General features: G+C 32.1%; 8 protein-coding genes and 2 non-coding genes across 10 annotated transcripts; 5 read left to right on the top strand and 5 right to left on the bottom strand.

Annotated features, from left to right (window-relative positions):
- Positions 1-656: 656 nt before the first annotated feature.
- Positions 657-2265, top strand: PPL_04597 (RNA-binding protein; the record flags this gene model as incomplete). Its single annotated transcript, XM_020575497.1, has 3 exons — positions 657-793; positions 1459-2094; positions 2253-2265. 3 exons carry the CDS (start codon positions 657-659, stop codon positions 2263-2265), a joined length of 786 nt encoding a protein of 261 aa, XP_020434292.1.
- A 324-nt stretch (positions 2266-2589) lies between these two features.
- On the top strand, positions 2590-5169 carry cog4 (oligomeric Golgi complex component; the record flags this gene model as incomplete). Its single annotated transcript, XM_020575496.1, has 4 exons — positions 2590-2925; positions 3022-4224; positions 4311-4391; positions 4462-5169. 4 exons carry the CDS (start codon positions 2590-2592, stop codon positions 5167-5169), a joined length of 2328 nt encoding a protein of 775 aa, XP_020434291.1.
- Positions 5170-5479: 310 nt separating this feature from the next.
- Positions 5480-6381, bottom strand: PPL_04595 (carbohydrate-binding domain-containing protein; the record flags this gene model as incomplete). Its single annotated transcript, XM_020575495.1, has 2 exons — positions 5480-5866; positions 5956-6381. 2 exons carry the CDS (start codon positions 6379-6381, stop codon positions 5480-5482), a joined length of 813 nt encoding a protein of 270 aa, XP_020434290.1.
- A 1733-nt stretch (positions 6382-8114) lies between these two features.
- Positions 8115-8187, bottom strand: PPL_04594. The gene has a single exon. It is a non-coding gene; the product is annotated as a tRNA-Val (tRNA).
- Positions 8188-8501: 314 nt separating this feature from the next.
- PPL_04592 (uncharacterized protein) lies at positions 8502-12299 on the top strand (the record flags this gene model as incomplete). The annotated part of the gene is made up of 4 exons (XM_020575494.1): positions 8502-9087; positions 9159-9580; positions 9656-9809; positions 12187-12299. 4 exons carry the CDS (start codon positions 8502-8504, stop codon positions 12297-12299), a joined length of 1275 nt encoding a protein of 424 aa, XP_020434289.1.
- On the top strand, positions 10863-10935 carry PPL_04593. The gene has a single exon. It is a non-coding gene; the product is annotated as a tRNA-Val (tRNA).
- A 105-nt stretch (positions 12300-12404) lies between the features above and the next one.
- Positions 12405-13244, bottom strand: ddiA (T2 family ribonuclease; the record flags this gene model as incomplete). Its single annotated transcript, XM_020575493.1, has 3 exons — positions 12405-12909; positions 12984-13086; positions 13178-13244. The coding sequence occupies 3 exons, from the start codon at positions 13242-13244 to the stop codon at positions 12405-12407; spliced, it is 675 nt and encodes a 224-aa protein (XP_020434288.1).
- Positions 13245-15799: 2555 nt separating this feature from the next.
- Positions 15800-18657, top strand: PPL_04590 (uncharacterized protein; the record flags this gene model as incomplete). The annotated part of the gene is made up of 5 exons (XM_020575492.1): positions 15800-15873; positions 16513-16537; positions 16875-16929; positions 18163-18182; positions 18640-18657. The coding sequence occupies 5 exons, from the start codon at positions 15800-15802 to the stop codon at positions 18655-18657; spliced, it is 192 nt and encodes a 63-aa protein (XP_020434287.1).
- Positions 18658-19096: 439 nt separating this feature from the next.
- Positions 19097-22836, bottom strand: PPL_04589 (threonine ammonia-lyase; the record flags this gene model as incomplete). The annotated part of the gene is made up of 5 exons (XM_020575491.1): positions 19097-19201; positions 19292-21224; positions 21292-21636; positions 21730-22007; positions 22141-22836. 5 exons carry the CDS (start codon positions 22834-22836, stop codon positions 19097-19099), a joined length of 3357 nt encoding a protein of 1118 aa, XP_020434286.1.
- Positions 22837-23775: 939 nt separating this feature from the next.
- On the bottom strand, positions 23776-26148 carry PPL_04588 (uncharacterized protein; the record flags this gene model as incomplete). The annotated part of the gene is made up of 2 exons (XM_020575490.1): positions 23776-24420; positions 25177-26148. The coding sequence occupies 2 exons, from the start codon at positions 26146-26148 to the stop codon at positions 23776-23778; spliced, it is 1617 nt and encodes a 538-aa protein (XP_020434285.1).
- Between the last annotated feature and the right edge of the window lie 554 nt (positions 26149-26702).

Below are 26702 nucleotides of genomic sequence, written 5' to 3'. Positions count from 1 at the left end.
TAACAACAAGCACATCAAAAAAATCAAAATAAAGATTTACGATTGAGATAAGATAGATGGGATAGAGATATATTATTTAAACCATTAATATAATAAAAGAATAACTGACAAGTCAAAAAGATAAACAATAAATAAAATATTTTAAATTTCAATTAAAAAGTTAAAATTTAACTAATCTTGGATGGATGAAAAGCAAAGAAGAAGTTGAATATATAATAGTGTGTGTGTGTGTGTTTTTTATAATGTCTATAACCTATTGATAATAATCAATTTAATAATAACAACTATTTTCTTCTTCTTGTTGTTGTTTGTTGACTTTCTATTTTTTTAATTTTTTTTTAGAGATCTCACCAATAAAAATAAAAATTTAATAAAAATTTCAAAAAAGTTTTGTCGTTCACACCGTGCTTGCACCAACAACCCACCTTTCGCTCGACACACACCTGCCACAACTCAAGGTATCCATTATCTGTATAGGTTTTTCCCAACTTCAATCCTTTAGAAACAATTATCTCTTTAACTTTTATTAGTTCATCCTTGCTCCTATATCGTTCGACATTGCTCCTGCAACAATAGACGCGTCCTCAAATCACTTGCTCTTTACTCAAAATCACATTGTATATCCCTTATAAACAAACCAACAACAAAAACTAAAAATGTCAGCTGATACTACTACTGCCGCCCCAGTCAACACTGCCCCAGTTGCCTCACCATCCAAATTATTCGTTGGTAACTTGTCATTCAGTCTCAAGGAAACCGATTTGACTGAGAAATTCTCTGTTTATGGATCTGTGTAAGTTCAAAAAAAAAAAAAAAAAAAACAAATATTATTTAGTTATATAGTTATATTACTTTTTACTTTATTACTATCACTATAATATATTATTATAAATAATACATACTTTATTATTGTTCTATATTCCATATATTCTTCTTTATTTTCTTCTTTATTAGTTAGTAGTAAAAAAACAAAAAAAAAGTTTTTTTTTTTTTTTAGAACAAAGACATAATATGTACATTAGATAGTATAGTGAAGACGTTCAGCACTTCAAGAACAACATCATTTGTTATAACGCAACTCAATAGTTATACTATCAACCTATTTAGTCATATCAAGTTTAGATTGAATCAATAGTTATATAAACTCTGAATAAACTAAATGGAAACAAAGCATTTACAAACATTCAAACAAAAATTCTTTATTTGTTTATCAATCAAATTCTAAACTTTAAAGATAGATGTTTTTCATAATGTGTTAAATGAAGAATAAGAAAAGAAAGAAGAAGAAGAAGAAGAAGAAGAAGAAGAAGAAGAAGAAAGAAGAATATTTAAATGTTATATATCAATCACCCCATTCATTATTTATTCATTCACCAAATATAAAATAAAAACAAAACAAAAAGAGAAGAGAATAGTTTTTTATTAATATTCAATATTTTAATAATAATAAATATTTAGTGTTAGCTCAAGAATTATCACAAAGAGAGGATCATCATTGGGATATGGATTCGTCGAAATGGACAGCGAAGCAGCTGCTCAGAAAGCTATTGATGCCCTCAACAAGATTGAGATTGATGGTAGAGCCATCAACGTCGAGTTGACCAAAGAAAGAAGCACTGAGCCACGTCAAGTCAGAACAACCACCAAGAGCACCCGTAAGCCACGTGGAACCCGTAAGCCAAAAACCAACGGTTCCACCGCCGCTACTGAGAGCACCTCGCCAGCCACCTCACCAGCTGCCACCACCCCAGTCACCGCCGACAAGCCAAAGAAGCGTCGTGCCAACAACGCCAGAGACTCAACTGCCACCGGTACCACCGCCACCTCTGAGAGAAAGCCACGTGCCGAAAGAGGAGAGAGAAAGCCAGCCGCCCCAAAGCAACCATCTGACAACACCTTGTACGTCACCAACATCCCATTCTCTGTTGGAAACGACCAATTGTTGGAGATCTTCAAGGAGTACGCACCAAAGGCCGCCCACATCGTCTTCAACACCCGTTTCAACAAGTCCAAGGGATTCGGTTTCGTCGAGTTCAACAACTCTGCTGACCAACAAAAGGCTCTCGCTTTGAACAAAGAAGGAAGTCGAAGGTCGTGAGATCACCGTCAAGATTGCTTTGGTCGGTGCTGATGAAGCTGCCGCTCCAGAGACCACCCCAGCTGCCACCAACTAAACTGTTTTGCCCGAAAAAAAAAAAAAAGTAAAATCACTTTAGTATATTATAAAGCTCAATTCAATTATATATATATAGGACCCAACTTTAAAAAACAAAAAAAACAACTCAAGAAATCTTTAGAAATTAGAATTTAAAATTGATATAAAACTATCTCTTTCATTCTTTTTTTTAATTATTGCTTGGGGAAAAACAATAAAATATTACCTAAATAATACACTTCTTTTGTATAATATTATTAATAACAATCTTTCTATTTGAAATTTGTAATTAATTATACTTTTTATTCATTACATAGTTTACAATTCATTTAATGTATTGATTTGAAAAAAAAAAAAATAAAAAAAAATATTATAGTTAGTGAAGTGCAAAAAAAGAATAATCTTAAATATTTATTGTTATTATTATACCAATTATGGATATTGGATGGATTAATATAAATGATATTACAAAGGTTGAAGATGCAAAGAAGAGTTTGGCAATGTTGATCAGACGCGATCATCAATTAGATGTAGAGTTGAAACAGTACATTCAGATGCGTGATGACATTGAAAGACAGATGGATACATTCGATACCGACATTCCCGATTATCTACATTTGTTACTCTCAAAGTCAGGCCAACTCACCAAGCAGATTTCATCGACATGTAGTCTGGCAGAGCTGCTCTCTTCAAAAGTCAAGAATCTAGATCGTATTCGTGAGAGACTACGTGATACTCTAAAGAAAGTAGATGATATCATTGATTTAAAAGTAAATCTTCAAAAAAGTTCAATATTTATATTAATATATATTAATTAATTGTTATTTATTAATTGTTATTTATTTTTATATTCTATTATAATATAGAATTGTATTGAAGGTGTACAGAGATCTTTAGGAATTGAAGACTATGAAGCAGCTGCCAATCATGTACATAGATATTTGAATATAGATCAATCGGTGTTAGAACAATCGAGTATAGAGATGCTAAATGATGCACAGACAAAGTTGTTGTCGATGATACAACAGAGGTACGACCAAGCATTGACTGCACACAACCAAGCCGATGTTCTACGATTCTGTAAGATATTCATTCAGCTTCATCGAGAGGAAGAAGGTTTAGAAAAGTATTGTGCATTCCTACGTATTGAAGCATCTACTACATTAGATCCGTTAATAGATCAAAGAAAACAACAACAACAACCACCAGCACAACAACAAACACCTAAACAACAACCGATTTCATCAAGTCAAATAATTACAAAAGTATTCCAATTCTATGCGTCTTTGATTGAAGATCATCTAGAGATTGTAAAGAATGAGTTTGGCATTGCGATGTGTCCATTGTTCTTGATGTCTATCACCAAACAGGCTGACTTTTACTCTGCTCGTGTATTTTCAACATTCACTGACCAGTTTAACATTGTTAGGAGTGTATCTGATGTGGTTGCCATCAAAGATCATCATAGTTCATCTTCAACTTCAAGTGGCCGTATAGATCCAAGAGCATTCGCACAAGTACTCGATGAAATAGTGGCAATGAGCAAAGCAACCAAATTCTACGAGAAGTACTTATTGACCAAAGAAAAGATACTAAAGGCTGAGATTAAACAAACAATCGATACGCTCATCGACGAAGAGAATAGCATAGGTAGTATAATTACTACTGATTCGCATCATGATGTTAAAGAACAACAGCAACAACAATCTATACAACAAACATCAAATGATAGTAATAGTAGTAATAACAAAGATAGAATTAAACTTAGTAGTATAGAGCAATTACAAAAGATCAATATAAAGACAACAATGTACTCAACTGATACCAAACAAAAGATGAATGAATTACTTGGTAATTATCTACTATTGGAGGAGTACTTTATGGTTGAGAGTTCACACAAAGCTATTCAACTGGACGAGCACTCTGAAGATTCACTCACTAGCAGCATGGTCGATTACATCTTCTTTGTACTTCAAAAATCATTACAACGTTCAATCGACTCTTATAGCATACAAACACTCAATGTCATTTCAAATAGATTAATTAGAATATTAATTCAAACTCAAGGTGTAAGTTCTATAACTTTTATCTATTCCATAGTAACTTGATAAATAATCATATATATATCTAATCAATTGTTGTTTTTATTTATTAGACATTACAAAAGATGTTTAGAGAACAAATAATGAAAGCAACTATTAAATCAAATAATAATATTGAATATAGAGAATCGATGGTATGTATTAGTTATTAATTTAAGTTGTTTAAATAAGATTTTACTAAACAATTGTTGTATTAATATATAGATTGTATTAAATAACATTGAAACAAGTTCAGAGTATATATTAAAATTAAAGAAAGAGATGGAGTTGAGATGTTTAAAGGTGTTTGTGTTACCTGAGGAGAAGGATCAGGTCGAGCTGCAATCGACAGAGTTTTCAAATGTTGCCAAGTCGTATAGTCGTTTGTTGAATGAGGAACTAGAGCAGATCTTCAAGAGTATTCAACCAAAGCTAAAGAATGCATTGATTCTCAACACTGGCATCAACTATGAGATAGGCCAAGAGGAGTATGACAATAACGACGTCAACGATCCATTCGTGTATCCATTCACCACCGAGATCACCCAGTTCCTTAAGCCATTCGAAGATCATCTGACACAGACCAACTACGACCACTTTGTTCATCTCACGATTGGATTCCTCCTGAAGAAGATCGAGGCCAGTGTATTCACCAAGCGATTCACACTGCTTGGTTCGCTGCAATTCGGTAAGGACATCAGAGCAGTCTCTAACTTTTTCACCAAGATCTGTCGGTCGACCATCAGAGACAAATTTTCAAAATTGAACCAGATCATCTCGTTCCTCACACTAGAGAAACTCGGTGAAGTCGAAGAGTTTTGGAGTGAGAACAGCAGTATGTCATCATGGAAGCTGTCACCCACAGAAGTAAAGAAGATCTTATCCGTTAGAATTGATTTCAATCCTGAGGCAATATCAAGGATTAAATTATAAAACATTTAAAAATAATAATATAGGTAACTTGTAAATCATAAAGTTTTGTATCGATTTTATTAAAAATAAAATAATGTTGAGATCAAAGGTATATGTTTATTCCCATCAAAATAAATAAAATTGTTAATATTCATTTAAAAAGTGATATTAACTATATTGAAAAGGTATATGGTGATTTGAAATGTGAGCGAATAAATTTAGTGTTTTATTTTAAATTCATATCTAAATTTTTTATTTATATTTTTTTGTTTGTTTAAAAAAAGAATAGTATTTACTATTGAAAACTACCTAAATAAAGGTGGCTTTCCTTTTAAGCAGATGATTTGACGGTGAACTTTGGTTGAGTTGAAGATTTGGTGATGAAACCAAAGGTGAATGTTTGACCGGAACCGATAGATCCATATGATGGTAAGGTGAGATCACCACTTGGGAGTGATTCAATATTCCACTTATCAGTTGGTACAAAGTTCTCATGAGAGATAACCAATGAGTTGATTGTTTGTGCACCATTGTTCTTGATGATAACATCGTATTGAGTGAAGGTATCAGCACCAGTAACCCATGAGTTTGTGACTTTCAATTCAAATGTAACTGTTGATGGTGTTCCAGTGGTACTTGATGTTGTTGTTGGTGTTGGTGTGGTTGTTTGACAATTCTCTCCGAAATTGATTTGACCACAATTATCACGGATGGACATCTAAATAATTATTTTATTCACAAGTTTAAAAATATTAATTATTATTTGTTAAATTAAAATAAATATTCAATAGAAAATTAATTACTTACAACAAATGAAAAAATAAGATTACTGATCTTGAAAGAGAATTGATTTCCATGTTCTTCAACACAAATCAAAGATAACATGGCATCATCAATTTTAATGGAAGCATTTGGATAGATATTAAAGTTTGAAATTGATTCAACCTTGTCAGCCAAGAATGGTTGATATCTGTTGTTTGCATTACATTCATACGATGAACTGCTAAGGATATTGACTTTATCGATTGGACGCATTGAACCATCTTGGACCTTCAAATTTCCTTTGAAGTTGGCATGAACACCATCAGCAGAGAGACCACCACCAGCCATCATTACACACTTTCCAGCATGACAAGCATCGAAATATTGAGTTAACATTGGTTTGCAATCGATTGGACCTGCTGAAACCATTCCAACAGTTGCTAATAGTAATAAAAATGCTGCAATTCTCATTTTTCTTTGATTATTGTTTTAAGAGATAAACTTATTGATAATAGGAATATTCAATCGATAAAATTGTAATAATATATAATGTATTTAATTGTTTTATATTTAATTGTTGTTGATATATTTGAATTTGATGAGTGAAATAATGATTTCCTTTGAATATTTATAGTTTTAAGAAAATAGTAGATCATCATGATAACTTATTATCTTTTTCCTTTTTTGGTATATGTTTAATTGTGATAATTATTTTTACAAAATTAAAATATTTTTTGTGGTTAGACCAAACTTCTTAAAAGAATTTATCAGTGTGTTAAAAAACAATGATTAAGACAAAATAGTTTTTAAAATACTTCCTTATACGATTATTAATTATAGTAATATGTAATTTCTAAGAAATAAAAAGTTAACTTGTTTTATATGATTATATTTGTTGTTTTATTTTTATTTTTGGAATAGTTTAACTTACATCACAAATAGGGCACTTTTTGGCTTCGATCACGAGGATGTAAGCTGGCACACATTGCACCAACTATTATAGCCAATTTCTTTAAATTCCAAAAATGTACCAGGTGCATAGATTATTAAGGTCACTGATATTGTAGGGTTGTCTTTTTCTTTTTTTATTTAAAACGTTGAAACGAGGCATACATTTCTGATATAGTTTATGATCTAAGTTTTGTGAAAAAGACATGGTTGAAAGGTTATTGGAGTAAGGGATTTATTTAAGATAGATTCTTCTTAGACATTTCTATTACTTCTACTTCTTCATCTATTGTAAGTTCCTATTTCAATACTTCTTTTATAATCTGAACTTTGGAAATACAATTATACAGTTTGATAAACAGATTCAAGTTCAAGTAGTTTATATTTATTTCATCTACTTATTATACTTTTAAAAAAGAAAAATGATACAAACTTTGAAGAAAGTTATAAGTACTAAATTATAGAAGTTTTTGTAGAAAAATAAAGTGATTTATAATTAGAAAGATTTTGTCATTCTTTTAATCTTATCAAATATTTCTGTATAGTTTAAATTCAAAAGAATCATTTGAGGTCTTTAAAGAAAGTGTAAATATTTTTATCAGTTTAATTAAATTTTACAAAGATTATTGACTAACAAAGAAAAACAGAATAAAGTTTGAGTTTTAAATTAAATTATCAATCCACCAGATATCTAACATATACTGTGAGATAGGGAATATTTATATTTTATTATTTAAGAACCTCTTAATATAATATTTTTGGCAACTTGAATCAACTTAATGTTTTTAAAACAGTTCATTAAGTTTGATTCATTTGTTTAGTCCATTATACCTTACCAACTAATAGATCTGGTTATCTTTCTTGGTTATTTTTATCAAATTGGTTTTTTGTTAATTTTTTGTAAACTGATTAACCTACAAATCTGTATACTAAAGTGTATTTTTTAATATATAGAAGAAGATTGGGAAGCACATCGATTTCTGTAGATCATTTCATTCACTTCTAATATTCATAGCATCTGGAAGGTCTCATACTTTGGTTTTAGGGGATTGATCACTGATATGATTTGGAAGACACTGTTACAGCAAATTACGGTAGATAAATTCTATATCCACTCTCCTTCACCTGCCGAGGAGGTTATCTCGGGGCTTTCAAAGTTTAGATAAACTTTCACTCCAAAAAAAAACACATTTGTTTGACGAAAATCCAACTAAATGGGGAAGTTCGCATGCGGTATAATATCAGAGAAATAAAGCTACTCCTTGTGGGGATCGAACCCACGACCCTGACCGTGTAAAGGTCATGTGATAACCACTACACCAAAAGAGCAACGTGATGATTACAAATTCTGATAGTGCTCTTTTAATTACATTGGTAAACATCTCACACTTCGCATTACACGCTATACACACATACAACAACAAGCAATCACTCACCTCTACATTTTAAATCAACAATCCTCTTCGTTTTTCACCAACACAACCTCTATTCCATTTTATATTTCACTTACAACATTAAGTCGCAGACTTAAATTTCCAAATCTACACAACTTTTGAAGCATTTCATAAAGTTTCAAATTTAAAAAATAAAAATAAAAATAATAAAACCAATAACCACTAATTCTAAATTACAATAACAAAATTATGACCTCTCCATCCACTCCCAATCTAAGCAACACACCAATTACCAATCATCTACTATTGACTAAAGAGCTTGAAGCCATCCTCAACAAATTCCAGGATGTACCGACTGATTCACTCCACCTCTTTATCAAATACTTCCAAGCAAGAGTATTCATCAAAGGCACACATAAAGAAGAAATAGCAAAAGAACTCACCAACCACCTCCTCAAACCAATCCAATACTCCAAATGGATTGTCAAGGAAAACAGCACTCTCATCATCTTCAACCTCCCGTACGAAAATTACCAAGATTTCATGACTTGGCACCACTCGGAACCATCCACTTTAAGGAAGCAAATAGTATACTTCAACGACCACCATGTCCAGATCAACTGGAGAGGTGCACCAGATCAAGAACTCTGGAAATCCGATGAAATAGCAACCAAAATCAAAGCCAAACTTCACAGCAGCAGCTCAAACAAACTCAATTATCATCTAGACTTCCTAATTGATAAAAACATAAACATAGATGACCTCCGCAATGTCCATCTTGAACGTGGAAACATTATCATTAGACCAAACAAACCAAAAATCACTACCAACCCAAGCAACACTACCAAACCACTCAGCACAACCAAACAAAACTACACCACAAACACTAAACCCCTACACCACCAGCTACATCCCAATCAAACCCTTCTGCCCATCAACCAGAAGATCTCTTCGATGACCTATCTCAGCAAGTGAAAGACCTCGATCCAAAGGAAGCAAACCAAGCAGCATCACAACAAATAGATGCATCACAACAAGCTGCATCACAACAACAAGCTGCACCACAACAACAGACAACACCTCAGAAACAAGCAGCAACACAGCAACAAACAACACCACAAACACAGGCAGCACCCCAGAAACAAGCAACACCCCAGAATCAAGCACCACAGCAACAAGCACCACAGCAACAAGCACCACAGCAACAAGCACCACAGCAACAAGCAACACCACAGCAACAAGCACCACAGCAACAAGCACCACAGCAACAAGCAGCATCACATTCCACTCAAAAATCAGACGAACCCATCGACGACCTATCGCAACAAGTGAAGGACCTTGATCCAAAAACTTTTAATTTTAATTCTCAGAAAAACCTTTGGTATTTAATTTAAATAAACAAGGTCTGGTCCGTAAAGTTCCCACCTCATAAACCAAGTCAAAGACTTCTATTACTATTGAAAGACAAAGATCACAATCAGAACCAAGATGTCTATCAACAAATCATATCTGCTCTCCAAACTCAATTAAAACCGGTTTATAAAGTCGAACACGAGAGTACATCCGATATATCTAAGTTAACAACTTGTTTAGTTTGAAATTATCTATTTTCTAAATATTTTAATTAGTATAATAAAAAACAAGTCTAACAAAAGGTAAAGAGTTCCAATTCTAGGATATCTTCCAATGAAGTTCCTATCTGTGCTTCCCACTCGGGACATCGATTCTAAGTTCTGTAAATCTATTTAGTCTACTACATATATAGGGTAGTGGGAACAATCTCTTTGGAATTTCTACAACTCCTATAGAAATTCCAATAATATCCATTTAGAAAATAACTTGATAGTCTCTTTTTGTTGTTTCTATAATCATTCGCTAGTCCAGGTTATTAACTAATTTTCTTAAACCTCCTTCAATATCAGACTGTCAGAAATATAGATCTAACTCGACAACATTCATCTCTTTTTTTTAAAAAACCGATCAGCTAAGACAGTATAGCTAATTACTCAGATTGATGAAATCTTATTTAACAAGTAAAGAATCCCTCTATTGAAATCAATATTGAAAATCAATAGCTTCTCTCTTTCAATAGTATTCTCTGATCATTGAAATCCACCTCCACTATAGTGATTCTTAACAATACTGATAAACTAATTCTCTAATTTTTTTAATTTTTGGTAATAAAATAACTAACTAAATTTGTGAGAGATGGTTTAGTTAGTTGGGATAATTCCAGAGTAGTTGAATCGATTGAATTTAGTTATCCATTTGTCTTTGTATTGTGAAGAGTTTGAATAGTTAACATTTTTAAAGTAGTGGAGTGATTGCTATCAAGTTTGGAGTGCTCTCGTTTGATCAGTTGGTTAAGTTTGTTAGATACTATGATATTCCTTAGTTAAATCAGGTGACATCTTTTTTTGTTATTGAAAGGAGATAGTTGTATTTTTTTTAAATGGAATCGATATGCCTTGAGTTTCAGTAAGAGATGTTTGGAGTTCGTGGGATGGTGGGAACTTTACGGACCAGACCTTGTTTATTTAAATTAAATACCAAGGATTTCTAGAGATTTAAAATTAAAAGAGCAAAATCAGAATTTGAAATCATCACGTTGCTCTTTTGGTGTAGTGGTTATCACATGACCTTTACACGGTCAGGGTCGTGGGTTCGATCCCCACAAGGAGTAGCTTTATTTCTCCGATATTATACCGCTCATCAGACCTAACAGCGATCATCTACCACAACATTTGGAAACATGTCAGTTCAATTCTATTCAGTCAAGATGACAAAATACTCGATTTCTCCAACCAATCTATTATATCCGACTTCGATATCCACAGAAACATTCTAAAATTAATAAACAACACTCCAACACCAGCCAACTAATCAAGTAAATGAAATTAACTCTCTTCCCAACCTGCCAACTAATTAATTAAATCAACCAACAACTAAAAAGAAAAAAAATAGACTACGAAAAAAACTTGATGGTAAATCCATCCTTTTAATACAACTTTTAATAAAACATGTATACCACTTTAGTTATTATAAAAAAAAAAAAAAAAAGATATTATACCGCATGCGAACTTCCCCATTTAGTTGAATTTTCGTTATTTCAAAAGTTTAAAATTCAAACTGGGAATAAGGTTTTCAAAAAAGTGCCCAAGCCTCTTTGGCCAAGATGGTCCATTAGTAAGCCTTAGAGGACTTGGGTCGTGGGATCGATCCCGTGTTTTTACAAAAATTTTCCCGACTTGAAAGGAGCGCGCCACGTACTAATTTAGTATTCAATACTATCTTGGACCCCATGAAGTTGACACCGATAGTAACTAGCAGGCTTATCATAGGTGAACACCGAGTGGTTTACACACGTACCCGCTTAGAATTCTAAGTGGCTTAAATACTCAGTCTGCCAAACCAAATCAATGGGAACATCATCCCTTTCTCAAAATGATGGCCACCTCAGCCGGCCTGTGGCTGAACTGCTCCAACAATAAATAAATAAAAACACGAACTGTAGGGTAATATCAAGCTCTACACCTTGACTATCAGTAATGGTAGTACAAGGATAATTTTAAAAAAAAAAAAAAAAAAAAAAAAATCAAAAAAGTAAATAATTAACTCTAAAATGATTCTTTATACATTGAGAGAGAAAAATATTAATTAAGTTTCCTTTAAAATCAATGTTTATAAATTTACCTATTTGTTTTTCCAGTGTATTTTGAAATGGAAATCATAAAATAAAATATTTAACAAAGATTAAGGTTAAACTAAACATTAAAAAAATCAATTGTCAAACTAATGTTTGTTTTAAATTGTTGAAATATTCTAAAATTAGATTCCAGTCAAAAATTTTAATTACTAACAAAAAACAATATTTTGGTTCGATCTGAAAACACCTTGTTGGTCGAGGTGATAAATTTATTATATTAATTAATAGTTCCAAAAGGTAATGCCTGTTGGTTAAAAAAAAAAAAGTATGATTCGAATCGTGTATGTGTATCGTATAAATATAATACTAAAGTCGATAAGTTGGTAATTGTTGTTTTATAAAGTTGTTGGTTGCTGATGGTTGTTCATTAATATTTTTTTGTATTTTTCTTGTTAGGTTGAGGGGTGGGATTGATTATTATATTGTAGATAAAACAACAAATGAAATTAATCAGTTGATGGGATGATGGTAGATCCAGAGCAACTCCAACCATCGAGGGCTGGACAGTCCATGAGCTCCAAATCCTTAGTAATGCAGAGGGCAACAGTTGAGAGTTGACCGTTTTGGCATTGGAGAAGTGGGGTGTTACCCAAGGAGTTGATGAGGGCATTGGTGATACTGGTGATAGAGTATGACTGAGTGTTGGATGGGACGATACCGTGATCAGCGAGTGACGATGAGATGTTGTAGGCATTGTAAACCTTCAAACCAGCGGCAAAGTAATCGTGAATGTTGGTGATTGGACCGGTCAATGAACAGGTACCGTGCTTTGACCATTCATGAGTCCAGAAATCAGTGTTTGGACCGGTAAGAGATGGCCAGTCATAGTTTAATTGATTCATCAAATCTTGAATTGCACTCGATGAGAATGATGGTCCCTTACAAAAACTTGGATAACTACCGTCGCTATTCTCTGGCCATAAACCATGAATTGTGAAAGCTTCTCTTTCCCTAAAAAGAAAAATATTTATTATTAATATTATTTTGCAATGAATATGATTTATAATAAATTTAATTTTACATACTTTGATGCAATGCAAGTTTGTTGACCACAATAAGAATAAATCCATTGTTGAACAAATAGATAAAAGTCAAATTGACCTGGATTTCCACCTTCGTAGATGGTTACTTTTATTTGTTGAAAAAAAAGAAATGATATTAATAAATATTATTTTTTTTTTTTTTTAAGTATTTGAAATATTCAATTTGAATTACTTACTGCTACGGGAGGTGGCAGAGACGGCTAATAATACAAATAGTAATGAGAGAGCAGCAAAGATCTTCATTTCTCTATTTTTTTTTTATCAATTGAAGATTAAGAATGGAATGATTAGAAATGTTGATTTAATCGTTGTTGTTATTGTTGTTGTTGTTGTTTATGATTATTAAAAATAAAATCGGAATACAACCAGAATTGATTATATTTAGGTTGTTGATTATTGGTAGAGTTTGACGATTACCAAAAAAGCAGTGTGATTATTTTTTTTGATTTACTATTAAATTCTTAAATTCGACAAAGTAATCTTAAATCACATGTGTAAATAGGATTGGTATGTGGAAACAATAAATATAGATGAATGGAATGCAATTTATTATTTTATGATGTTGTTTAATATAAATGCAGACAATGTACAATTGATGTTAATTTAAAGTAGTAGTTTTGTTTGAAATGATATTTGTAGTCTTTTAGCAGCTATTTAATTTGTAAAAAAGAAAAAAGTGATTTGATTTTATTGCTAGAGTGCAGTACAGTGGAGTTGTTGTTATTGTAACAATTAAATTAAAATTAAACACACAATACTAACAAATATTTGTAAAACTGTTCTTTTCTTATTTGTTACTGTAACAACAATATATTTAAATATATAAAAATATATACTATTATTATTATTATTAATAGTAGTAGGTACCAAGTGTACTTGTTATTAAATTAAACAAAAATATTATTATTGATTGATTGTTGTTATTGTTGTTGAGTGATTGAAAATAAATATAAAAGATAAAGTAATAAACTAAATAAACAATAATTCAAATGTAGAATATTAGAAGTATAAGCAGTAGATGTATAAAAGTAGAAGAGGAATTAAAAGTAAAGTAGAATAGTTCTTTAAGAACATATAATTTGTTATAAATATATTTAGATAATTAAAAAAAAAAAGAATGTTGTTTTTGTTTTGTTAAAAGTAAAGTAGCAGCAGCAGTAGTAGGAGTAATAGTAATGTAGTAATTGACATTAAAGTCAAATTGATTGATAATACTAAATTATTTAAGCTTATGAACGAATTATTATATTAAAAATATCTATCTGTTGTTATTGTGTTGGTGTTGTGGAAAGAAGGGAGCAACAATAAGGGAGAGGGTATTGAGTGGTATGAAACTAAAGCCATTTAAAAGAGACTGACTACTGTCACCTCTTCTCAAGTATTTGACTATTAACCTCGAACTAATAGATAGATAGAGATGGTCATTTTTAAAATTATTATTATTATTAATATTATTTGTTGTTGTTGTTGTGTTGCGAGGAGTGTAAGAGTAATATTAGTCATTAACACTCTGTCTCTGTCTCTCACTAACACACACACTCTCTCTCTTCATGTTTGTTATGATTACACTTGTCACTTGGTAAGAGAACAACACATGAGTGCCAACATAATATTAAGTAGTCGTTGGTGTTCTTACGAGTAGTAGGCACCAACAACAACAATAATATGAATAAAAATAATAAATAACAATGTGTATTGTTGATATTATGTTTGATATAAATAATAAAGAAAAAATAATAAACAAACAAAACAACAATTAAATTAATTGGCTGTGACCATTACGACTAACTACTACACTCCTTCACTACTACTACTACTATTACTATTACTACAATGTTGTTGTTTGTTGTTTGTTGCTAAACAACAGAGGCAAACATTAACAAAAAAAAAACAAAAAAAAAACGACTATCATTATTATGAAGATATTATGACTAGTAAAATCTATATAGAAAATTGTATGTCTATTTCCATCTATAGGTCTATATGTATGTTATTTAATTTATCCAAAAGCAAATCAATATATAACTAATGGTATTTCTTGGGTTATTCTCTATAATATACTAATATAGTATCTTATAAAATAATAAAATATATATTATTTTTGTTTTTTTTTTGTTTTTTTTATAATTATCTCTTGAATGATAAGATATTTGTAGTCGTTCTAATTATTATATTGTTTGTTATTGACTGTCTATTTATATTGTGACTTTGACTTGTCATAACAAGCAAGCAAACATTTAGAAAAAAATCATTAAATTACAGACAACCATTTTGTTGGCACTCAATAGAGGTGGTACATTCACTATTAAGCTGAAACAAAAAATGTGTATTTATAAAATTATCCACTATAATTTGAAAATGGCATTACACTTTTGACTTCTCAGCTCTCTCACCTCCTCTCTACTCAACTACCAATCCATCTATATAGATGTCCACTCCACCAGCTTAAGAAAGAACAAAAAAAAAAAAAAACAAAAAAAACATTATGATTATGATTATTATGATTATGATTTGGTTTTAAAGGTAATTGGTTCATCTCTGTATGCAATGGTGTAAGGTGTGTTTGTATTTAGTGTGTTTGGTGACAATAGATAGTGATCAAATTCGATCGATATGCTCATATTGCTCATGTTATTAGAGCTGAACAAGGTTGTTTCAGTTTGCATTATAATAATGAATAATGATTGTCTTTTAATCTGTCAATCATAATAATCCATTATATTTTGACTTTGATGGATTGAATACGATTCGACAAGTGCCACATCCCCCATACTGATTTTTTTTTAAATCGTACAACAATGTTTGGACAAATGTGGGAAAATGAGGGGGGAATAGGATTTGTCATATGTAATATTAAATGTGGTTGGTGTGTGTATGTTTTAGTTAAATGTGTTATTGTTAATGATTGATTAAAATCAGTCGAATGCAACAACAATAAAATAATAGTAAAAACAGATGATATTATATAATTATATCTTTTTGTACACTTCGAAATTTGATAGTCAAATCCGTTCACTGTTGTGAATATTTGAATTTCAAAGAGATATGACTGGATAGGTTTCACTGTTGTCTTAAAATTACAAGACAGATAAAATGAATTATTGATGAGAGTGATTGCTATTGTGTATGATGTGACGATGTATGATGATCATTTAGAAACTAATGGTTCTTCTTTCTCTATTTTCAAAACAACTGAAAAAAAAAAAGTTAACTATTTCTAAAAATGAATGAACGATTGTTACTCTTTAAAATTATGACTAGAAGGAGGTTCTGTAGTTTGGTTCCTTAAACTGTTGTTGTTTGGGTTACTTCTAAAAGTTTGATTGTTTTGGTTAATATTAATACGATTATGATGAAAAATATTAATATTATTATGATTGTAGTTGTTGTTGTTGTTGTTGTGACTCTTTCTTCTTTTTTGTCCAGCAACTAAAAAGTTGACTGTTTCCTTCGCCAGAGTGTTTTAGTTTATATAATAGTATTACTTTAAATAGTAATATATATTAATTAGACTGTTTGATATATTGAAAAGACAAGTGATTTATGGTTGATTGATAAGTTTATCAAGTCTGTTTGATTTTAAAATGAAATGAAATGAATATATATATATATTAATATTAATACTAATTATTGATATTCTGTTGGATTATAATAAAGCTGGCCGTTGATGAATAGAGTGGTTTGGACCGGTAATTGAAACGCTTGTACTGGGAATATACCGTCACAATGTGATGATAGGTATATGGAAAGAGTGAAATGATAGTGGAAAGAGTAAAGAATTGTCAAAAACAATTAAATTGAATTTGTGGCGATAGTGATTTGTCTGGACAACCGAAAACAGCCAGCTTGAGATGACTGACTTATAAACTAAAGAAAGTCAAAAAAGAGGCAGCGATGCTTCCGTTTGATTTGAATAGTTGGATGGATGGTAATTGACCCAATTATTGGTAATACAAGAGTGGTGTAGAGTTTTTGGATTACAACCAATCTAATAATATAATTAGGATTGATTGTAGATGCACTGTGATTTGATCGTAAGAAAATGTATATCGATCACCACGGTAACAAAATATAAATATTTGCGGCAAATAAAAAAAAAAAAGCAATATTGATAACTTTGTTAAAAAGAATAATATTATATTGTGATGCAAAAAAAAAGTATTCAATAAATAGGAACAAAAATAAAATATTTAAAATGATTATTTTAACTTTGTTTAATAACATAAATATAATTAACAATATTTGATTGTTATAATCACAGGTCGTTGTTGAATCCAATTTCAAACACACGCTTAGCTAATACCTGTAAAAAACAAATAATCCATCATCACCATTTTATTGCCAACAAAAGCAAAAGCAAAAAAAAACAATAAAAAACTATAAATGATGATTTTAAAACTCACCTATTATTGTGAATATTGATTATATTTCTTATAGAATATTAACAATTGTTTTAAAATAATAAATAAATAAGAAAAAAGAGTATAATGATTAACTGTAATAATAAAAAAACTTTTTTTAAATATAATATTAAAACAATGTACGCTCAGTTGTTTTCTGTTGTTGGTGATTGTGTTGTGGAACAAAAGTTTGATGATTTAATGATATTTTAGGTGTTAAGTTAATGTGAACTGATTCACCACTATAAAGATCGAATGATTAAAAAAAAAAAAAAAAACAAACATGAAGAGAATGATTGATGGCACACAATACAACATTTTAATATTTCTTCACAAAAAAGCAAGATATAAATAGTTTTTATAAAAAACCACACAAAAACAAATACAGTGTTGAAATTTAACATAACAGTACATAGCAAGTGAGATGTATCTGATCAATGATTTTTTTAATTGATTGTTCCAACTCGATTTAGAAAATATTAATCTACAAGCATGACGACTACTTCAATTATTATCGCTCTTGCTTTTTTTATATCGTCTAACAATAGTGAATGATTGGAAAGATCTAACATAGTTAATTTAAGTTTTGATTGATTGTAGAGTAGTCAATTAATTTAAATTAGTTGTTCTACAAATTGAATGTTATCGAACTGATATCAATCCGTCATTTTGTTTTTTTTTTTTTTTGAATAAACAGATAAATTGTTTTGTTGGTAAGTATTCATTCATTCGCTTTCTTTCTTTCTTTTTATTTAATGTAGTCACAAGATTAATTATGTTGGTAAGTAAAGTAACTGTTTAAAGAGTTAAGTTTTGTAAAATACTATTATAATCGATTGTAACAGATAACCATGATGAATGAATGAATGAAAAGATTGATTGTTACCTTTACAAGTATTGGTTATTATTTGATTGAATATGAGTGTATGTTTGTGATAGTTATTATTATTGTTTGGTTAGGTTTTTTTTGTAAAATGATTGATATGAAAAATAAGATTATGAACCTTTTTTGATTTGAATGGATTCCTTTGGGAGAGATCTCTTCTTCTTATTCTATTGCAGAAAAGTTTAGAATATGTTGCTACTTCAACAGGTTGATAGAATGAATATTGATTAGATATTGAATGTGATTATCTGATAATTATATTTAACAGGCAGGACACAGTGGATATTCTTTTTCTTGTTATTTTTTTTTAACACTGGAAAAATGTTGCTGGTAATTGATTTATTTTCAAAAGACCTTCTTTCGTAATTGAAATGAATCTTTAATGTTTTTGGGTGATTTTTTAATCACCTCTTTTGGTCCCCCTTTTCAGAGAAGGAGGTCCCACCTTTCTTCATCTTATTTCTGGATTTTTTTTAAAATTTTTTTTGTTGATAAAAATAAAAAATCAATTTTTAAAATAAATTTTGCTTGACAAAAAAAATTAGAAAGGTAGTGGGCAAAAGTCTGTGTATTGTAAAAGGCAAAAGAGTGTTCCTCGTGTCAGTTGAGTAAAAAATCTAATAATCTTAATTTTGTCGACCCACAAACCAAATACCAGCAAAACTGTTTTGCAGAACATTAAAATATATATTTGTAAAGTAATGGTTTTTAAGTTATTTATTTTTTTTTAATACAATAATCTCTGTGTTTCTTCTTCTTCTTCCTTTTTTGTTTGTTTTTGTTTTAAAAACAGGGTAGTATTTAATTTTTTACATTAAAGTTGAAGTATTGGCTTGTTTACCATACATTTCCAAAAATGCTTTTTGTCTCTCTGAAAATGTTTCTTTGAGTTGATTCTCTTTTGCAATGACAGACTAAATAAATAGATAATAGTTAAACAATTGATCAGTAAAAATGATAACTGGTTAATTTTATATTTATCAGTGGTCAATTTGATAACTTACTTTATCATAAATTTGATAGACCAATTCATGATCTTTAATATATCTTCTACCTATAACGGTTGGGAACAATCCAACATCGACCAAGAGTGAGAGGAAAAAGTTTTGATGATGGAATGAGTTACTGTAGAAAGAGAGTGAAATGGTTACTTCATTCCAGTTGATATCACCGGTTCCTCTGATGTGTCTGATTTCACTGACTTTGAGTTCAGCTCTTGCCGCCAGCGAGATGATCTTGTGAAGATTTCCTGGGTAGTCCCAGGTGGTCAAGTGGATTGTGAAGCTACGACCGAGTGAACGTAGACCATACTCGTAGACCTGTCTGAGAGTGGACATATCGATGTTTCCACCACAGATGATGACTACGACACGCTCGTCCTTTCTCACCTTGATTTTGTGGTGAATGAGTGCTGCCAGTCCAAGACATCCGGCACCCTCAGACACAGTTCTACTGTTATACATCAAATGCACAATGGTCGAGGCAATTTCATTCTCACTCACCGTTACGTATTCATCGACGAGGTCGTGAAGAACTTGGGTGTGGACACCACCTGGCATCTTGACGTTGGTTCCATCTGCCAGTGAAAGTACCGCTGGTTCAATGTAACGAAGTTGATTGGTCTGTTTGAAATCGGCGAGTGGCGATACATTCTGAGATTGGACACCAATGATTCTGATGTTTGGATTGATCTTCTTGAGGAACAGAGCGATACCGGCAATCATACCACCACCGCCAACATTGACAATGACGGTATCGACATCGGGAACCTTGTCATAGATATCACAACCCATTGTACCTTGTCCTTCGATAACATCGACATCGTTGTATGGACGTACCAATGTCCAGTTTCTCTCTTTACAAATCATCTCTGCAGTGTTGACGGCATCCTCCAGCGATTTACCCTTCTTGATGACTTCAGCACCGTATTGTTTGGTGTGTGACAACTTTGAGTCAGGTGCATACTCTGGACACACAATGGTGCATGGCAGACCGACTTTGGCAGAGATCAAAGCGACACCCTGTGCATGGTTACCGGCAGATGCAGCCACCAAACCGACTGGTTTATACGAACTCTGCTCAATGGCACGCAAAACCATGTTTGATGATCCTCTAATCTTGAAGGATCCAGTCTTTTGAATATTCTCTAGCATCAGAGTAACTTGACATCCACACAATTTCGAATAGGTCGTCGAGTGATAGATGGGAGTGGGTGACATTATATGTTTGATTCTCTGTTGTGCCTCACGAATCGATTCAATGCTGATGTCGGTGATGCTTCTCTTTAGAGGTGGGGTGTTTACCGATGGAATCGACGGTGGAATACTGATGCCGGGTGACGACGATTGTTGTTGAGTGGCGCCATTTGGCGAACCGAGAATCATTGGTGCTTTACTATCGTTCGGTGAGATGATGGTTTGAGGCATAGTCGGTGAGAGTATAGTCAGTTCTCTGTTGGGAGCAGCAATCTTTTTGAGATTCTTGAATCCCTGTGCATCCAACACCTCCAGACAAGACTGTTGTTGCTGGAAGTTACGCGAGTTACACTGAATCAACACTCTCACGTGATATTGCTTGAGTGACTCACATGAACGATCCATATTGATTTCGTGTACCGATACATTGTTTGAACCGATTACATTCAGCACCTTTGAGAGTGCATTGGTATTATCAGGGAGATCCAACTCCACCTCGAAAGTCTGTCCAGCCAAATCCAAACCATAGTTTAGAATCGTTTGGAAATCGATTACATCGACAAAACCACCGGACAGCAACACCACAATCTTTTCATTTTGTTTCAACTTTATGTTTCCAGAGAACATACCACCGAGTGCAATCGAACCCTTTCCATTGGTCATAGTATGTGTGTATTCCAAACACTTTATAAAAGCAATGGCTGCTTGATCCTCTGTTACTGGTACGACTTGATCAACTAACCTATAGAGTAAATAAACAACATAAATATTAATATATAATTGTAATTTGTTATGTTTTGTTTACTTACTTCTTTTCTTTAAGATTCTCTAAAGAGAATTGTTTGAGGAATTGTTGTGATATCTTTTCTTTTGTATTCATGCCAGATAGCGTTTGGGTGATAACTTCGTTTACAAATTCTGTTTGACTGAATGATGATTTCGATGGTCGACATGGATTACGTGATGCATCACCACCCATCGACACCAACATCGTGATAACATCGTCTGGCGTGAATTTACCTTGATCTCTTGCATCGAAAGCATCAAACACATTGGTCAAATCTGATTTATCATGAATCAAAGCCAACCAACCTATTTCAATTCTATCTGGGAATAATGATTGTCTATTGAATTCTTTACCTTCACCATCCATTCTAAAATAATAATAGTATATAAGTTATAAGTATTATTATTATTATACAGATAGCACTAACAATGTTTATAATTATAAAAAAGATGAAACATACCCATAAAGATCTTCAGTCATTTGACAAACAATTACTTTCATTTGTGGTTTGATCATCTTTAAGTATAGAGATAGACCAGATACATAACTCCAACCCACCGTATAAAGACGTAGTGGAATGACTATTGTTTCACGATCTTCACTCTTCTCCATAATCTCCTCGGCAAGAGTAGCAGCACCGATCATCGAATAATGCAAACTGAACTTCAAGTCAATGTATACCATATGTAAATCAGATGCATGCTTTCTTGCTCTTTCATAGCAAGTCGAAATATCACCCTTATGGAAAATAATCTTTGCTCCTCTTTCATGACACATATATAACTAGTAGTGGATATACAATGTTGTTTAATTAGTTAGTTATTAGCTATCAATGTGAAATAGAATAGTCATAACATTTCTGAACACTTACTTGTACTACTTGAAGTAATGATAGTTCACCGGGTGCAACATAGATGATGAATTTGTTTTTCAGATGGAGTGCAGTCAGTACGGTGCCAGAGAGTTGCGTTTGATTCTCGGGACACTTTGGATCCATTACCACTACGAATCCTCCGATCTCACGGTATTCACAACCAAGCTTGTTCGCTTCGTTAAAGTAATTCGAGAGAAGAATCGACAGACAGTTTCTAACGTAGAGATCACCAAACAATTGAAGATTCTCCAGCTTTAGCTGAACGTCACACTTTAGAATCTGTGAGAGCAACTCATAGTGATATTGCGGTGTATGTTTGATGAACTGATGTGTATACTTTGTCATACGATTGACGGTGGCCAAGAAGTCGACTTGACCATCGGTGTTCCTACGGATGACACCCTCACCAATCTCTTCGAATCCTCTCAGAGTATCGAGTGGTGAGTTTACACCGGTTGGATCATCTACTTGCATTGTATCCGATGATGATGATGATGTTGTAGAAGTAGTTGTTGTAGTTGTTGATGTTGATGTTGGTGTTGGATGACTACCATTACTACCATTACTACCATTGCTATTGTTGTTGTTGTTATTGTTTACCTTTGATTTCTTAACAGGTGTACTAATACTGGCGGTCGTATTTGTATTGTTATTCACCGAGGATGGCTCTGGAATCATTTCATCCTTACTCATATTTCTAGAATGTTTCTATTTGAATTTGTCATATGAAGTATAATAACAATATTATTATTATTATATTTATAGTTGTGTTTCGAACAAGATAGATAAACAGAAATTAGAAACTCTGAAATTTCCAAATGTACTGGAAAGCACTTACCTTACTGTTGTTGGTCATGGTTAATGTTGTTTTTGTTTTTTATTATAATTTAATCTAATGATCCAATGAAGTTTTTATGCAAAAGTATCTCAAGAATTAAATTGAAACAGAATAATTCTGTTTTTGTTTAATAGATTAGATTATTAAACTGACTGACTGAAACGTGTGATTGTGATTGTGATTATGATTATGATTATGATTGTTGTTTTATCGGTGTGTTAAATATATATTTATTTTTTGAATATAAAAGTAATTAAATTAAATTATTATTTTGTAATAACTTTATCAATCAAACATTTATTACATTAAAATTATGAAATTTAATTGAATTGATTTTCATTACCAAACTATTTGATATAAAATTTAATTAAAAATAAAAAAAATGAATTCAGATTTTTTTTTTCTTTTTTGACAAAACCCTAAATTTCTTGCATGGGGTTGAGAGTGGAACTTGACCTGTAGCCAATATTCACAAAAATGTGTTTATAATCCCAAATAAACGATTAATGTTAGTAAATAAAACCAGGATCCTGGTCGGATTTATAATAAAGTAACAAAGATTTTTTAAAACATTTCGAAACGACGCATGTATGATCATCATTTAATTGCAATTCGATCGGAATTGAAATGTTCTGGTATTTTAATGATTTCAAAGTACTTACACCCAATTGTACAACAAACAACAACAACAATTGGATGATTTAAGAAAATCTTTACTTTTAACAATAATACAAATATATTTACAACAATGGTTTAATAAAATATGTACAAATGTTTATTTTTTTTAAAGTTAGTTAACCAAGTCTTGATAACTCCCAATCAGATTTTAGATTCTTTTGTAAGTAAATATGAATGAATTCCTCTTGTTGTTGTTGACTATGTTGAGGAATCAATATATCTATATGATCTTGTTGTAATAGTATTTGTTGTTGTTGATGATGATTGAGATTTAATAGTACATTGTTATTCTGTTGCGCAAGTAAAGAGTGAATCATATGATAACATTTAGGTTGTTTTAATGATGATATTCTTTCTATTGTTAATGTTTCTAATTGTGTTTTTCTATGTTGTTGTTGTTGTTGTTTTTGTTCTAACTGTACATTATTACTATTATTACTATTGTTATTTACTATCTTTAAATAAGATAATAACTGAAGTAATGATTCATCTTGACAATATGGATCAATCTTTAATGATAGATTCGATATATAATCACTATTGTTACTATTACTACCACTATCACTAGAGGTATGATTAAACATTAGATCTATTAAATATTTCATTAGCTTACTACAAGATATGACAATTGAGAGTGTGAGTGATTCGAGTGTTTTCGTTGGTAGCTTCGATTGAGAGTGTAGTATCTCGAGGATATCTTGATTGGTACCGTCGAGTTGGGTGCATTTCAGTGTGTGAATCGATCGATTATCGTTTAGTAGCTGCTTAAAACGTAGTGGCTTTCGCATTCGACCGATGTGTACGACCTTGAGAGCGGCATGTCCGAGCAGCGCTCTGATGACATAGCTAGGAAAGTTGATTTTGTAGAAGCTAAAGGTCTGTAGTGTTTTGCAGTTGTTGAGGAACGACTCCAAGTTACGAGAGATCTCCTCTATCACTTTCATTCGGCTTTTAAAGTAGGGTTTGAATGTGAGGTGCTCGAGCTTTGGACAGTTGTCTTTGAGAGCGACCGAGATGTCGCGCAGCAGATGCTCGGTGTAGAGTGAGTCGAGTGTGAGAGCGACCAGATGCTTCGAGCTGGCTATGAATCGAATGAAATGCTCCACCGCTGCCGCTGTCAGAATGTTGATATTCTCGAGGTTGACTCGCTCCACCTTTGTACACTGTTGGTGAAGAGTCGCGAACAACTGAACGATATCGGATTCCGGTAGTGAGATGTCGTGTATGATAAGCTCGCGTAGCGATGCGAATTGTATTGGCAACGGGTTGGAAACGAATGGCGAACTGATCTTGGAGAGGTGTAGTTTCGTTAGTCGGTTGAGTGACATCGGTAGACGTCTGTGGAACAGCCGTTGTGGTTGTTCGGTTGTGTTCAAGTCGATACTACAGCAACTCAGAGATTGGAGTGACGCGATCTTTGAGATTGCAAGTGACAGCTTGTCATTATAGGGTTGCGACAGACCATACAACTTTAGCTTTACCAACGACAAGCCCGGCAGTGATAACAATCGAATTACACTGTCTCTAGAGTATCCGGTCAATGAAAGATTCAAAAGATTACCATAGGAATGTGGTGGTGATGTTGTTTTTGTTGAGTCTTCATAATGTTTTGTTAACAACTCAATGAAATCAATGTTGCTATTAATATTATTACTATTTGATGTTGTTGATGTCGAAGTTAAAGAAATAGATTGAATATTATTATTAATGTTATTTCCATTGTTTAGGAATAGAGGATTGAATAGCTTTAGAGAGGAGAGTGATGTGGAGATACGCGAGATCATTGTAACTAAGTTTTGATAGTCGGCGATGGCAAACTGTCCTGTTGATAGTGACAGTCGAGTGAGAGAGGTGTTGGACATGAGTGAGATGAGGAATGACGGGGTAGAGAGCAGTGACTCTATCGTCAGACTCTGGACACTCCGCAGCGATGCACAGTCAGTTATAACAGGAAGATCTACACCCATCGCTGCCATTAGACCGTGTTGGCTAACACGACTGTATCTGGATATCTCGATATGTCCAAATTGAACACCACCACCATTATTGCCATTGTGGTTGTTATCTTTTAACAATCCATATCTAGATAACTTGACCATTCTCCAGAGATCGAGACCGTCTTGAATAAAGAGCTGCAAATGTCTTGTCAGCTTTGGAACGATGGCATTGCAGAATCTCTTGCAAATGGTTCCATATCGAATGAGTATATTATTTACATTGTGGTAGCTGTCTATGTAGCAGTAGTTTCCAAGAACTCTGGTTTTAAAACCAGCTGCACTCTGGTTACAACACTTGAACTCCAGTGGTTCTAAAACATATTGGAATATATAGACTAGCAAATGATTAGATAGAGAAAGTAAACTGGTAGTAATGGTGGCGGTGGCTGTTGATGTTATATCACTGCTTTCCAAGACAATCTCTCCAACAACAACACTATCACCACCTTTGTCTTCATCTTTATTGTAATCGTCGCTGTTAACAAGTATCATAGTTTATTGAAATTGAAATAATAATAGTAAAGAGAGAAATAACACAAACAAATATTTTAATCAACACAACAACAATAACAACAACAACAATAACTAGTTATTATTATTATTTTTGTACACTAATAATATTATTAACATAAATTTCCTTATTAACTTTGTTGGTATCACATTTTAAGTAAAAAATAAAACTAATAATATTAAAAAAAATTAATTAATTAAAATGTGTTTCACAAGTTGTGAATCTAAATGAGTCACTCAAGCTTGCTATTCGATTCACCCAAACAGTGGTAAATTTTTTTTTTATTTTTTTTATTATTGCAAAGATTTATCATAAAATCTCTGACTGATATTTCACGAATTAATAGATTAATTATCTATCATGTTCAAATGAAAGAAGATGTGTTAAAGTAATTTGATACGGTCGAGTATTAGAAAACTTTAGAGTATTTTCTATCAACATCCAATTAATTTAAAAAATATATATATTTATATTTTGTTTTCAACACTACCATACCATGGTGATATATTATTAAAATTACAAGTTTAAGTTTATT

Source organism: Heterostelium album (genome assembly GCF_000004825.1).
Source record: "Heterostelium album PN500 unplaced genomic scaffold PPL_scaffold4, whole genome shotgun sequence".
Lineage (NCBI taxonomy): Eukaryota > Evosea > Eumycetozoa > Acytosteliales > Acytosteliaceae > Heterostelium > Heterostelium album.
Note: the sequence above shows the minus strand (reverse complement) of the source record. Positions and strands in the feature narration are given on the sequence as shown.